Here is a 15669-nt window from a genome sequence, read left to right as displayed (position 1 = left end):
ATGTTTTCTTTGCTGTGCATCAGTCTACATTCCCACCTATGGCCACCAGGGGGTCCAGTAAGCCTCCTTGACCAGTGCACACTGCTTTCATTAGGCTGGGATTCAAACGTTTTTGATTCTCCACTACTGATGACTGGTTGACTGAAATAAAATAAGAGCTATTTAAAAATGTGAAAGTATAAAGGTATTCATGGGAACTGCAAAATGGAAAAAAATCACAATGAGTCATTTGTTTCAAACCAAATCTAAAGCGTCCGAAAGATGAGAAACACAAAGCCTCTCATTTAAAACGTGGATTTCAAAACCTTGTTGACTCAGACATGAACTGAACACAGCTTTATGTTGTTTTGTTATTGTTTTTTTTTTTTCTTGTTATTAAAAGAAATTAAAAAAACTGCTGGTTTGAAGAGGTTTTGAATGTTTGGTTACGAAGCAGCCGACAGGTAGCTCTGCGTCTCAAGCAGTAAAAGACAAAACAAAAAAACAATCAATTTGTTTCATGATACATTCGAATACAGACTGTCCAGGAGGGAGAGAAGGGGAGAGAGAGAGAAAAAGAAGCAGAGAAAACTTCTTTCTCTTGTTCTCAATCACTCTGTCTAGGTACTTCTCCTGCTCACACACACACCCCAGCACACGCACGTGCACACTCACACGCACCCAAACCCAACCTGACCATTGTGTTCAAATAAGATTACATTTCCTGATCAAATAGAAAATAAATAGATCAATTAAAATAATTTTTTTTCCACAAAAAATGAACAATATCATACAAAAAACAAGAAAAGTGACAACATAATTACAAAGCAAAAATCATTGTTCATCAAATAAATTTACACATAAAGTACCTTTAAGACAATGTGAATACCAAGGACGCAACAGGAGTAAAAAGAAGAGTCGGGGGCGTAAACATTTAAGTGGGACTATCACTTTGTGTGATTAACCCCCCCAAAAATTACACATATTATCCTGAATGAATGAAAATATTGCTAATTTTTTTTTTTTTCAGTCCCCCCCCTTAATCCACTGACTCTATCGTAACGATCAGACAAGAAGAAACAGACTATTGTTGGTTAACGTCATCGTCATGGTCGCCATCTAGCAGCATCGCGTCTGCAGAGCCCACAGAAGCAGACTCTCTCCGGGTCCAGAAATCCAACTGGATTACGCTGTTTTTCTTTTGGTTTGAGATACTTGTGGCGCTTGATGTGCCCTCCGGTAACCTCTACGTCAGGTGGGGCTTACAAAATTTTTGGTCAGAAGCTGGGAAAACTAATCCTGGTGACTATAAAATTGACAACTGAGCAGGTTTGTAACATTGAAATTTCATTGGGTGACTTTCAGTAAAATTGGATTCAGTTAAATGTACCCTGTAGCTTCAGAATGTTGATGATATCGAACGCTTTTAAGTGAAATGTCCACCCCCTCAAAAGAGTAAAATCAAATAAAGTACAATGAAAAGTAGGACATACCCTGTAGAGTATATGGAGCGAGATTTCAGTGAGGGTTCCTCTTTGTTTCATGCACAGGCAGGACATACATGCACACGTGTGTGAGAATGGGATACATATTCCTGACGCAGGTTTTGCACTCTGTCACTCAAGTGGCGGTAAAGAAATGGATTCATACACACGCACTGAAGAAGATGACAAGAGAGAGATGGTAAACACAAGTGTAAACATGGCAAGGTTAAAAATGAGTAGATAATGAGAAAACAGTCGTGTGCATGTATCATGAAGGAGAGATGAAAAGGAACACATTAACTCCTGCCGGAACATAGAGTTGGCTTAGAGGAAAACTCCATAGGGCACATTTAAAGCAATACCAAGGTGGAATGAGTTCATAAATCCTAAAGCAACAACCCTCTCAAATTCAACCACGATGCCGCATACAGCCAAAGTTTCAAAATAAAAGAAAAACAGCTGCCACCAATCCAGTTTGTTCCTCCCCTCAAGGTCGTTTAAAGGGGAATTCTGCTGAATTTTCAGCTCTCACATTATGGCCTCTTACTGTTGACATGTGATATGGATTCAAAATTCAAGCCAGGCTTCCCCTTTATAGTATCTGCTACACTAGTGTTTCTTCCATAATACACTACAGAAATATCCAGAGACATATGTATATATAAAAACATCATCATCATCATCAGTAGTACTTAGAGTAGAGTAGTAGTAGTAGAGTAACAAGTAAGAAGAAGGTACATTATTGTACTTTATATCATTATCATCATCTTCATCAGTGGTTGTTTAACCTTGAGGGACTCGTGGCGCATCCTTTGGTGGAACCCGACAGAATGGGAGAGGAGTTAGCGCCAGAACCATTTATGTGTGTGATTTAGTGTGTGCGTCTGTGTATGTGAGTATGCCACGCGCACGTGTGTGTGTGTGTGTGTGTGTGTGTGTGTGTGTGTGTGTGTGTGTGTGTGTGTGTGTGTCACAAAGATGTGTATGAATTGTTCGGTGCAACAGATGGTTGTTGGCGTGTGAAATTTATTTTACGTAGATACACTGGCTGTTTTCATATTTACACTAAGTATGTACCTGCATCTGTGTGCGTGTGGGTGTGTGTGTCTGTGTGTGTGTGTGCGTGTGTGTGTGTGTGTGTGTGTGTGTGTGTGTGTGTGTATACGTGGTAAGAGTTTTGGGAAATCTGTGTGGAATTGCCTCTTTCATTCAATGAATGAATTGTGCTATTCACGCATGAGACAAGCCTTTTTGACCACAAGATAAATAAATATGAGGCCACGGTATAGATTTGGACTTGGTTGGTTAAATGTTGAGACAAGTAAGATGTGTTAAAACTTGGTTAGTTTTGCACCATAAGGGATTTTTTGTTTAATTTAAAGGCTGATTTGAAGCAAGTCAGCCACTCTTTTTGACATCTGTTTTTGCGAGTTAATAATCCAGCTTATAATTTAAAATGCAAACTGCACGTTTTGGATGACACTCATCTTCTGATCTGCAACATACTTTGGGTACAGAAAAAAAGAGAAACAGTTTCACACACCTCTGCCAGAAGAAGGGTGCAGTCTTTTTCTTGGATCATTGAGTTGGAGTGAACCAAATAAATGTTTTACACCCTTCTCTGTCCGAGATCTCCCAACACTTTTACCATCATGTCTTCTCCCTATGCTCTATGCTAATGTGATCCCATCAATGTTGAGTGACACCTAGGTGGCGCTCTCCCCAGCCCCGGAGGACGCCCCGCTAGGCTTGGGCTCGGGCTGGTCGGAGTTAGCCGTCTGTGGGGACGAGGATGTTGGCGGGTCCCCTCTCTCGCCTCGTTCCTGGAGGTTGCGCTGGTTCCTGGCAGCCTCTGTGAGCATTTGCAGCCAGCGCTCCTGATGCTCCTCCAAGCCTCGCCACAGCTCGGCGCGCTCCCTCTCCCGCTTCATCTCTCTGGAGGAGCAGGTTGGGGGGAAGAAAATAGGGGTGAAATGAGCATTTTGAAACAAGCTAATATTTCACACAGCGGGCACATGCACAATTAGCCTCATATGGCTTTGGGTGGGTTATCTGGGGTCTCACACACCAGACCATTAAATATTAGTTAAACGATAAAAGTCATTTATTTATTGTCTATAATTTTGACCCAACTCTCAGGTTGATGGTAGGGCTAGAAAAATCTCAGGTGACCTGTTGATAAAAGTGGGTATAAATAATCTGAATCAGTAAGTACAGAAAAATCCACACAAACAAATTGGAAAAACACAATCAGAAAAAAAACTGTAAACTCTCCAAACTAAAACCTAACCCCTAAAAACACGAAAAAGTCTGTTGTTTCTCTGTCAAATGAAATTAAACAAAAATGATGATCTATACAGATCTCTTCAATGTGAGCAGGCATACTTGTAATTTGAAATAAATAGGATATGTTGACAAGAAAAAGAGGCTTGAGAACAATTTGAATCTGGTTCGGATCTGTTTGCAGCAGATGAGCTAAGTGATACATACTTACATCGTGAAATACTGTCTCAAAAATGATGTGCTTAAGTGCCTTCTATTTCTCCCTTTTGTTGTCAATGTTGTATCCGGTGACTCAAACACAGCATACACACACGCACACACACAGACACACACATTCATTTAGAATGAGTCAGACTCACTTCTGTTTCTCCACTTTGTAGGAGGCAGTGAGGTCATCAAACAACTTGCTGTTCATCTCCATGAAGGTCTTCAGCACGTTGTAGATCAGAGATACGATGGTCCTGGAAACGCAGAGTTGGAAGTTCATGAATCCTGTTGGTTGTCAGTCCGATTGAGTTGTGGGCCATGATATTGGATGCTGAGCTATCAGTCATGCTATTTTTAGTACATGTGCCTGTTGTTTCACTAATGCCCTTATCATATAATAGCATGAAATTTTTAAACTTGCATTTCTCAACTGATATTTCATCACATAAAGAGTTAAACATTTGAGAAAAAGGTTTATTTACCGTATGTTGCATCTGTACCTTTCAATATTTTAATTTGAAAAAAAATTCATCATGTAGAAAGATAGAGAATATCTTTGTACTCAATTATTGCACATTTGCAAATTCAACATTGTGAAAAAAATAGTATTATGTAATCTTCCTGGTTAAACAGTCTAATGGCATAAGAACTAGTTTAATGGGTTTTCGTTGGCTGCACTGTCAGATATTAAATATTATTAGGAACTGCACACGTATTAAAACAATCCACACTGTGCTGTTACACTTGTAACGCTCTACACTGTGCTATGTGTTTCAAAACTATAATAATTAGAGTTATCTTAAGAGTAAGAGTGATTTGTCTGTAGGCTCTCCAGCATGATTGACACCTTCCACGCAATCCAAGGCTCCCTTTTAGAGTAGAAATAAAAGTAGTGGTGACTGGAGTATTAATAAAAGATCTGAATCAGCCACTGTGTGTTGAAATAAGTTTGAGGATTTAACAACCTCTTGGAGACGCTTGGATTGTTTTGGATTCTTTGCACCTCCTTTGATTCCTCCAGTCTGATACAGCAGCCCTCCATATGTCATTTGCTCGAGATTTTTGTTTCTGACGATTTTTTTTTCCCCATGACGCAAACACAGTATTATGCTGTTCTCAAATACTGTGCATTAAACAGACAACAGCTTATTGTCTGAAAGGAGTTGGGATCAGGTCATGTTTGATCCTTCATGAGTTTTGTTTTGCATCAGGCTTAAGCTTCTATAACAGGCCTAAATGAAAATGTGACCTCCATGCATGTCATACTGGCATTTCTTAAACTGATATTAATGTACAACAACAATTAAAAGTGATTAAAAGTGGATGAAAAGTGAAATCCTGCATTTTCATCTCCCGTTGATTATTTCAACAAGATTGAAGACTGAAGTATTTAAAAGCTCATTTTAGGGTGTGTAAAGTAAAATCCTTGCAGATATCACTGAATATCAGGGGGCACATTCACCTTCATTTGGCTTGTGTGGGCCAGTGTGCATGCATGTGTGTGTGTGTGTGTGTGTGTGTGTGTGTGTGTGTGTGTGTGTGTGTGTGTCTTACTGGTTCCAGTGCTCCTTGGAGACTCTGTAGAGGGTGGCGAACACCAGCGGCAGGATGACTTGACAGTTCTCCTCGATCAGACTGAGGATGTATTCATTGTTCCAGAAGTAAAGAGCCCGCTCCGCTACCTACAACATCAAACACACATACAGACATACACGTGCACATGTGCACACACGAATGCAGGGACATAAAACGTTACCTTTAAAGGCTGATCAGAGCAACAGATTGAAATATATGACAAAGACTACCATCCGGTTTATTTCCTAAGCAGACCTTACAAACGAGCAAAGGCAACATTTGTGTGATAAAAAACATACACACACATAAACACATTTCCACACAAAACATAAAGCCCACCTGGAAGTGAGGGCTGGAGATGCATGCTGCGATCTGTTTGAAGAGGGGCTCCTGAACCCGGATGAACTGAGACGGCTCGATCACGTCCAGGATCTCCTCGATCTCTCCCAGGAACATCACCTGGACACACAAATGAATTTAGTAAACCCATAACTGCGAGAAGAACCCTCCCTAGCAAGCTCTGATGGCCTCCTCACCTCTTTCTGCGTGCAGGTTTTGGGCCAGTACTTGAGCAGCCCTCTGATGATCTGAGGAGAAAACACATGGTATTTAAGTCTTCATGGTTATGGTGCATCCCTGAACCCATGGTGTTGGTGAGCGAAGTGGTTGACGCTTCTAACAACATCTAACTGCAGGGCGACAGCCTTTGTTTGTGTTACGTATGTAAAGAAGATCAGCAATGATTTATGTTCACAGCATAAAATGTACTTCTTGTTCTTCTGACCTTTCATTTGTCGCTTACACGAGACATGCAGAGAAAACAGACGAAGTTGATCATTTCAAGAGGAGTTTTTACTGAAAGCAACTACAGCTGAAATAACGGATAACCTGAAACGGATAACTTGAATTTTGTGAAAAGGGGGAATTAAATCTCTACCTTTACCAGAAATGAGAGTGTGCAAAATAGTTACATTGTGCGTGGGATTTGAAAGTATGGCATTATGCATCATGAGGCTGGAAAATAGATCAGGAAATTAATTTGATTAAATTGAGACTTCCAAACCACAAGACGGGGCAGTGAATCTCTCAGTTTTTGTCCACTGACCTGCTGCTGAGCCCCAGGCTCTCCGGTTCATGGCTTAATTTCTAAACTTAGAAAATGAAACATTTTAGCCTGGGTGTAAAACTCTTCTTTTCATTCTTAGTTTTTAAATATATTGCGGGCATATTCATTCATTCTGTATACTACTTATCCTGCAGTAAGGGTCAAGTGAGGGCTGGAACTGATCCCAGCTGTCATTGGGCGAAAGGCAGGTTCACCAGTCAATCACAGGGCATCAGATAGAAACAAAACACCATTCACCCTGTAATTCACATGTCTGGGAAATTTAGGATGTCCAATGAATCTGCCAGTGAATGTTCTCCCCCATGCAGAGATGGGGGGGATATTGAGACTCCACACAGAAAAGCCTCCTGTCAGTGTTGGACCAGGGACATTCTTGCTGCAAAACTTGTATCTTTAAACAAAAATAAATTCTTACAAACCTCAGGATTTGTGATTGAGTTTCTTTTAGACAAAAAAAAGCAAACTTTTTGCAACTGTTCAACCTGGGCATTTCACTTTTCCCCCTAAATTGCCACGCTTCTCATAAAACTTCTCACGTAGTTTGACCATCTTTTTTTTAATTTATAGTAAAACCTACAGACAAGAAGCCATCATATAATCTGAAAATGGAAGTCTGTGTATAGCTTTCTTCCCTAGGATTATTTTCAGCAGAATCACAAAATAGGACATTATTTGTCTTTGCCTGAGGAGTGAAGGGAGTCTCTGAAATCCTTAAACCCCCTCCCTGGTGCTGGACAGCTCATGCATCGTGAAGTTTTTCTCTGAAGTCAGCCAAAAACACACAGACTGTGGAGCACGAACTTGTTGAGCTGGAAGTAAAAGTGACGACACTGAGCCGAAAGATTTCTGGATGGCTTTGGAAATCTGAAATCTTGGCAACCCTTGTGTCAGAAAACAAGATTTATGTAACCAGAGAGTCTTGCTCCCTGACCGGGCGATGCCCCTTGTCTGGTGTGAACGTGTGAAAGGAAAAACAGTCAAATTCTTACATATTCAGTCACCGTAGCATCTTTCTCCATGAACTGCACCACACAGTAGGCCAGCTGTAGGGGCAGAACACATATGGTTGGAAAACACTCACTTTTACACACACACACATCCACACATACACACACTCTCACACACTCATTCCCTGAAGTTGACAAGAAGTGAAGAGAGATTTCAGTTTTATCCCTCAGGATTAGACACTGAAAAAGATCGGAAAGACCGTTTTCCAGGAGATGTGTATCACAAGTGTATGGGTGCCTGTGTGTGTGTTTCCCTGCATATGCCCACGTGTGTGTGTGTGTGTGTGTGTGTGTGTGTGTGTGTGTGTGTGTACCTCATCTGCTCTTGCCAGCTCATTTATAATCCCAGTCGTTTCCCATTATTCAGAGTGTGTGTGTGTGTGCGCGTGCATGTTTTGCGGTTGTCCCTCCACCCACGGCGGTTGCTGTGGCGAGTGGGCACCGTGGCGACGGAGACTGTGTGTGCATGTGTTTACCACGGAAGGACTGATGTCACACACAGGACGTCCCTTCAGGGCATGCTGAGATAGAGTTTAGACCTCCTGTCTCTCCTCGTCTGTCCCGTTTCTACGTCTGCCTCCTTCAAATTAATACTGAGCCGCTCCCTTTAATGGCTTTCAGATTCGTGAGTCACAGGCACAGCTTGAATTTGAAGGTCAGTAGTTCAGAGATCTCCGGGGAAAATATAATGAAATAATGAAAATTTTTCCCCCTTGAAATAAGAAAAAGGAAACAATTGAAATGCACTTTTTCCTGACCAACTCTGACTTTTAAATGGGTCAAATAATACAATTTAATAACTAGAAAAAATATTTTTTCTTTCTGATTCATTCGTTGGCGTATCTTCTCTGCTTTTTCTCAATATATTTTGTTTTTGTTCATTTTGGGCTCATTACGTAAACTTTTTTTTTTGATTACTCTTTTGTTCCCCCCTGTGGAAAACAGATTTCTTCTTTCCGTGTTTCTTTCCGTGTTCCATTGGGAGTCTCTGTCAGTTCTACCATCAATTTACATTTTTTCTTTCCCTTGGTGTAAGTTTGGTGCCCTCGACTTGTGCCACAAGGCAAGAGGAGGAGGGCATGTGGACTTCTTTAAAAAAAAAAAAAAAGGGAGAATGTCGTGCCTGAATCCAACGAAAAGCAGGAAGGATTAAAAATAAAAGAAGTGATCGGTCAAACTATTTAAGGTGTTGGTGAGTAGTAGCAAATAAGGGGGATCTACTTGGGGTAAACACGCTGCTCTCGTTGTAAGGATGTGCTTTGTGGGCTCTGGAGGCCATTGTCAGGCAAAGGTTTATGATCATGGGGCATTTTAGATGACGGGTCAAATGTTTCATCCGGGATGAAGTCATCCCAGAGAGGTCTGCTGCTGGCATCCGTGAGGGGAATCTTCCCATAACCTTCTAATAACTATTAATGCTTAGCTCCTCTCGCACATGTAGGACTTGGCATAACAGAAGGTGCGTCAGACACAGATTTGGCCCCAAAGTGTTCAGACAATAATGTTTTAAAAATACATACATCACACGTAATGAAAAAAAGATTATTTTAATGCCATGTCCAAAGAAATGTAACTTATTTTTTTGATTTAAAACACACAGGACTCTTATAGCCATATGGTAATGACTCTTTTACCTGATTTTAGCGGTTCAATACATTCATAAGATGTTTCTAGAAGTAATCTATTTCATTCTTTATTCATTCCTCCCTTGATGCTTGCCCACTGTATTTTTTCATTTTTTTCTGATTATCATACTTTTTTATTCTTCAATTAATGTAAATTTTGGGTCAATCTGTTTCTAAGATAATTCATTTTTATTTCTTCTTCTCTTTTTCCTTTGGGCTGCTCCTTACAGGGGTCGTCACAGCCCATCATCTGCCTCAGCTTAACCCTCTTCTCCGCATCCTCTCTTCTCACACCAACCAACTTTGTGTCCTCTTTCCCTCCATTCATAAATCTCCTCTTTGTTCTTTCCTCTAGGCCTCAGCATCCTTCTACCCAAACATTCACTAATCCTCCTCTGTACATGTCCAAACCAACTCAGTCTGGTTAATAGATAAATAGTAATTTCCTTTTATTTCATCGTTTTCATTTATTTCAAGCTTTTATCTAAATAACATTTTTCTTCCAGACTTCCAGGTAAATTCTGGCAAATATTGAGCTAATTTTGGCATCACACTTGAACACTTCAGGAAAAATGAAATCCTCTAATTTTTCCAAATAATCCAGACATGGAGTATAATAGGTCAAGGAACACCCTGTAATTTTAACAATCACAATAAAGCTAAGTTTAGATTGCATTTTTATATTTTTAGCATCACAGTGTCATATTTCTTTGCTCTGATACAGGAATTGTTATACGTGAGGCCTAATATGTCACCATAGTGATGATTTCTCTTGTGACTCAACAGAACTTCGATATATCAGATCTAATGACCCATCCAGCCACAGGACACAGTGGTGCTTCTTTACTGTCATTGAATTATAGAGAATTATCTCACCGCTATAGCACAGAATGTTGCAGCAATGCGAAGTTTATAATCGGCCAGAGTTTCAGTAATATGACTGAGTTCCATAAAGGAAGTCCTTTATAACAGTACAGATAACATAAGGTTTTGTTATGCAATTATGATAGTTGAACAAAAAAGATAAATGTTGACAGAAATTAATTTTGATTAGCATGTTACAATGCTTGCAAAGCACTTTTTCCTCCATTGATATAAATTGCAAAATGTATCACTACTGTGTAGTAGGTTGAATGTGTTTGCACAAAATGTAACCTCATACAAAAATCAAAACTATCTGTTATTATATTTGGAATCTCATTTTCAGTGAGTAAAGAAAGAAGTCGCCTTTTCATTACTGAGTGTGAAAACAGGCTGCTGGTGTCACACTAGGAATAAGGAGCAAGGTGAAATGGAACATGCTAATGTGCTACTAATGGGCTTCTTGCTCTTAAGAAAAGAGGATTACTATTAAGTAATGGTATGAATATCTAGAAGCAGTCATATAAAAATGAAAAAGAACCCATTAAAAATTATTAAAATGATTAAGTTATTACTAAAAGAAACAGACCCCGCCTCAAACAAATTTTGTTTTTGCTCTAATAACTGCATGTTCTATGTCTAAAGTTGAAATCAATGATGCAAACATGTCATTTAATGACTTTAACCTTCCACCTTGCTGAAGACACAACAAATTTATTTGGGTTGTACAAAACGACCTGTCCAAATACATTCACCAGTATAAAAAGACTGACTTCCAGATGCTTCTGTGACGTTGCATTTGGATATTCGGATCCAGATCTGGGTCAAAAATCCTGCACAGCCACACCTACTGAGGGGGAAACAGCCGTCCACATGCAGCATTTCCCCTCTGACCCTTCCAGTGTGCTTGTGCGTACTTGTGTGTGTTTGTGTGTGTGTGTGTGTGTGTGTGTGTGTGTGTGTGTGTGTGTGTGTGTATGTGTGCATGTTAATGTGGAAGTGAAATATTTATGTATGTGAACCACAGGGACAGTGCTGAGGAGGAGAAATGTAGGGCACACTGCTGCAAAATACACATACACGCACACTCACATACACAAATGCACTGACAAACACCAACACACAAACACGCATGCACAGACACACATAAACAGGCACATTTTAGACATTTTTAATGGAAAACAAAATATATTTTCTGCATAAACAAACAATGTGTGAAAGGGTTGAAATACACACACACTACACACACACACACACACACACACAAACACACAAACACACACACACAAACCACTACTATAACCTGAATGCATATACAGACACAAAGAACACACACAACGTTCGCGTCCTTTCTGCAGCGTTATCAGTGACTCAAGTCTGCCTCTCAGTGTCAGATTTGATGTATTACAGAAATAGCATGGTTTTCCTTATTTACTTAATGTGTTTTTTTTCCACAATAAAAAATACAACTGTCTGAGTTCCGACAGGGGCTTATTCATGCCAGATGTGTTAACACTCTGTTAACAGTTATGTAACACCCAATGGGCCAATTAAACTCTAAGCAAAGGCAGAGAATGCTGAGTAGAAGCAAATCCCTTCTCCTGCTACATATTTCACAGTTAATCAGCCGATAGACGAATAAGCCAATATGATTCTGCAGCAGGTGGAGGATTAAAACCTGCAGTGTAAATAATTGGACCTGCCGAAATTGCTTTAAGATGGAGAAAAAAGAAAATGATGTTTGGAAGTTGAAAAGAAAAGTATTGGTAACTTTCTGAAAATCATACTCACACATGATCAGAACGTGGTGAAATATCAACATTCATCCAATGGGATCATGTTGAAATCCAATGTGGTGCCACATCTTTTATAATTTTAGGCATTTTTTGGTATTTTTGTCTTGCTTTATATTTTGCATATCAACTCTGTCTTCCATACAATCATGCACTGACTGTTTTTAAAACCAGAGGAAAATGGTTGAAGGGAACTGCCATTTAGTCAACAATAGAAGATGCAAGAAATTCCCTGTCTGATGTCAGATTTATTATATTTGATCATGCTTCCAGGTCCAGATATAAAAAAAGGGTTCAGAATGTGATGATATTTAAAATCAGGATCATTGCTTTCCTTTCTGTGAGATAGTTACACAGTAAGAACCAACAGACCTGTGCGTGGAAGATGGAGAGCGACTTTGCTGTGTGAAGCGGAATGAGGACCCGGACCAGGAACTGCTTGTGTTCGGCTTTCAGAGGCAGAGCGAAGCCATTTATGATGCTGGAAGACAAAAAAAAAGAGTAAATCACCATGTTACCTCGCTACTAGAATTACAATATCATAGTACTTAAGATCTATTTTTCCCGGAACCGCTTTTCATTAGTATCCATTATTTGTATTTCTTTAACTTGTAAGAGAATTGCATTCTGAGATGAGTCTGTGGAAAAATAAAATGTGCTGGGCAACCAAGTGGAGGGCTGTCACAAGATCAACTTTTCAAATTTCAACTGGGAGTGAACATAAGGAGTAAACTTCAGTTAGTCCTTTGACACACTCAAATTCGTTTGGAGAAGAAAGACAGATAATTGGAAATATCCAGTAAATCATATTGTGGGTTATCAAAGTAAAAGAAAAGAAAGAGGAGGATGTAGGCAATAGAAAAGAGAGCAACTGAGTTTGACCAATTCATAAAAAAAGACAACCTGGATAAGATAAGTAAATGAGAAATTCAGAGTAAATGAAGATCTGTTAGAAAGGTGTTCAACCGCTGGAGCCGCAGAGAACCTTCACCGAGCACTGGACCACTGAGCTTCTCACGCTTCCTCAGTCCAAAGTTGTAGTTTAACAATCACCTATTTAGACCATTTAATTAGTTAAACCTCCTTAAACCTGATTTCCCTTGAACTATCGTAGTCTCCGTGGATTTCTTGTTTTACAAGATATTCATCATTATTTCATAACATTTTAGTAATTTTCTTCACTAATTGTATTTATTTTCTAAGTACTTATGCAAGGTGTGTGTATCGGGAAGTGTGCGTGTGAGCTCATATGTTTCAGTACAGTATGTGTGTGAGTGTACACAAGATATTCAGTGTAATTGGGCTCACGCATCTTTGCCACCTTTAGCTTGGGGTGTCAGAACCTAAACATGTACACTCAGAATTGTTCTCTAATTTTTGAAAAATATTTTTCATTTTCACACTAAAAGCCTCTGTAATGAACAAGAAGGACGGCCAGATGGCAACGACACGACGCAGGAGGTGTTTGAAACCACATCCTTAAATAGACTCAGAGGCAGCGATGGGAGTCGTTGCAGGTTTGCTGCGAATATTTACAGATCATATTCAAGGTCATAATGAGCAGCACATGTGTTGACCCCGTTCATAACCCCCCACCCCCCCACCCACCCACACACAAACACCCACACAAACACCCACACACCCACACACATTCACACATTCACACAAGGGACAATAGGACATTTGTCTTCCTGCTTCCTGAGTTAAACACAGTTCCTTTTACTATGTAAAGCTGGGCGATGGTGGTCGAATGATGCAGAGCACAGTACAAGTATTAGATTTAACGTCACTCTAAGACAAATTCATATCACCTGTCTGTGTCTTTGTATGTTTAACAGAACATCCCCTCTGTGATAGTTCCCTCCTGCTGTCTCTCTAATCTCTACTTCAGGCTTCCTCTAAACCTTCCTTTTTTTGGAAGATGTCAGTCTACCCTCTTTCACTCTCTCTTTCTCTTTCTCTCTAACCTCCATGATGCATCCTCCCTCGGTCATCTTTCTCTCCGTCTCTCTATGTGTGGGAGGAGCTAAAAATACCTCTGTTACCACCAACATGAATACAAGCCTCTCTCTCTCCTCTCCGGCTCTCCCTCCTCCTTCCTCCACATCTGACTCACTGTTCACTCACTCACATTCTCTCCATCCCTCCTCCTTCCCTGCCTTTTTTTCTCACCTTGGAGCCATCCTCTTTGCTACCTCCATCCCCCGCTCTGCCATCAACCCCCCTTCCCCCAATCCCCTTTTTACCATTTGCTCAATTGGAGACGGAGGTGAAACGGTGGCGACAAGTTGTGGAAAGGGAGTAGCTTTAAATCTTTGCGTTAGAGCAGGAGTGTCAAACTCAAGGCCGGATCAGCCTAACAAATGGGTTTAATCCAGCTTGTAAACAGCTAAAAGATACCAGGTTTCAGAAGGTGAATTGAACAATAGGTATGTTAACAGTAGTTAAAATGTCACGATACTACCTGTCCAACCCACTTGAGAATAGATCTTCCTCCATGGGGCCCCTGAGCTAAAATGTGTTTGACACCCTTGCGTTAAAGAAACCCTCGTGCTTAACAGTCATTACCCATCTCGTCCTCTTTTCATTGTGTTTAACATCAATAGTGTTGTTTAGAGGCATGTCTGCGTCACTTCGTTAAGATTTAAAGGATGACGTGCGCAAGCTAGAATACAGCTGCCATGCTGCCCTTGAGAAAAATAAATATTTATTGATTCCGCTATTTCTTTTTTGACGTCTGCTTTTCTTTCAATCTCCCAGGCAGCATTATCAATATGTCTGTCTGATCAGGTGTCAAAAGAAACACAAGTTTGTCTTTCCGCTCTGTACCAGGTTAGGGAGCGTGAAAATTAAAGGGCATACTTTAAATCTGTGGTCTCCAACCCCCTGATCCACAGATCATTTGCTACCGCTTCGCAAAGAAAATCTTTCTCGGTAAAAAATTTTAGTTTTTTTTCATTAAACCTTCCTTATTTTGAAAAACGACTGTTTCCACCTTCGCCTTACTGCCGCACTTAATATTGTAATTGCCTAACATAAAGTGTAATCATTGTATTCAGATGAAATACTGTGAACTGACAAAAAATTTTATTATTTGAACCCCTGCGCGCTTACCGGTCCGTGGAAACATTTTCATGCATATAACTGAACTTCCCTCTTTTACCCAGTCAGGAACACTCAGTTTTTTCCGTCATAAGAATGAACCTTGTGCAAGACACTTGGCAGAAGCCCATACTCTGTCGCCCCCCCTTCAAGCCTTTTTTGGAGAAAAATGCATATACTTTGTAATATACTGGTTTTAAAGGCAGTATCGTCCACAGGTCTGTTTATGTCTGATCATTTTTACTGTCACTTCCACCATAGACTCTTCCTGTTTTTACAGTTTTTGTTTGTCAATGATCACTGAGGAACTGTGTGCACCACAAAGACTAAGGGTGAAGACACACCAAACCATCACCAAAGAACCAATTCCAATGATGGTTGGCGCTTGCGTTGCATACACACTTATACATACACACACACAAATACATATATTTCTTCTTTCTTTGCCAAAATGTTGCACTTGAGTGCACCGCAAAGACTCACACCCAGCGGTCAACTGGCAGGTACATTCTGCTCTTGGCAATATGGGAAGTGTGTTGTAATAGTTATCACAAAAAAAAAGAAAGAAGCACACTTTAAGTTCTAAGATAGAGTTTAACAAAGCAGTCTTTGTCAACTATTTTCACC

At 40.1% G+C, this 15669-nt stretch overlaps 1 protein-coding gene across 1 annotated transcript in view; it reads right to left on the bottom strand.

Moving 5' to 3' along the window:
• Positions 1-727: 727 nt before the first annotated feature.
• ppp2r5b (protein phosphatase 2, regulatory subunit B', beta) overlaps positions 728-15669 on the bottom strand; it is a 44754-nt gene continuing 29812 nt past the window's right edge. The window contains exons 7-13 of the mRNA XM_086166502.1: positions 12313-12421; positions 7644-7697; positions 6065-6115; positions 5868-5987; positions 5508-5635; positions 4106-4207; positions 728-3398 (exon numbers count right to left, since the gene is read on the bottom strand). Of these exons, the coding sequence (XP_086022628.1) occupies positions 3170-3398; positions 4106-4207; positions 5508-5635; positions 5868-5987; positions 6065-6115; positions 7644-7697; positions 12313-12421 (793 nt within the window). The 3' untranslated portion in view covers positions 728-3169. The remainder of the gene's footprint in view (positions 3399-4105; positions 4208-5507; positions 5636-5867; positions 5988-6064; positions 6116-7643; positions 7698-12312; positions 12422-15669) is intronic.

Source organism: Fistularia commersonii, chromosome 19 (assembly GCF_037954325.1).
Source record: "Fistularia commersonii isolate RoL2024-O1a breed Wild chromosome 19, RoL_Fcom_v1.0, whole genome shotgun sequence".
NCBI lineage: Eukaryota > Metazoa > Chordata > Actinopteri > Syngnathiformes > Fistulariidae > Fistularia > Fistularia commersonii.
This window is presented reverse-complemented; position numbering and strand designations above follow the sequence as displayed.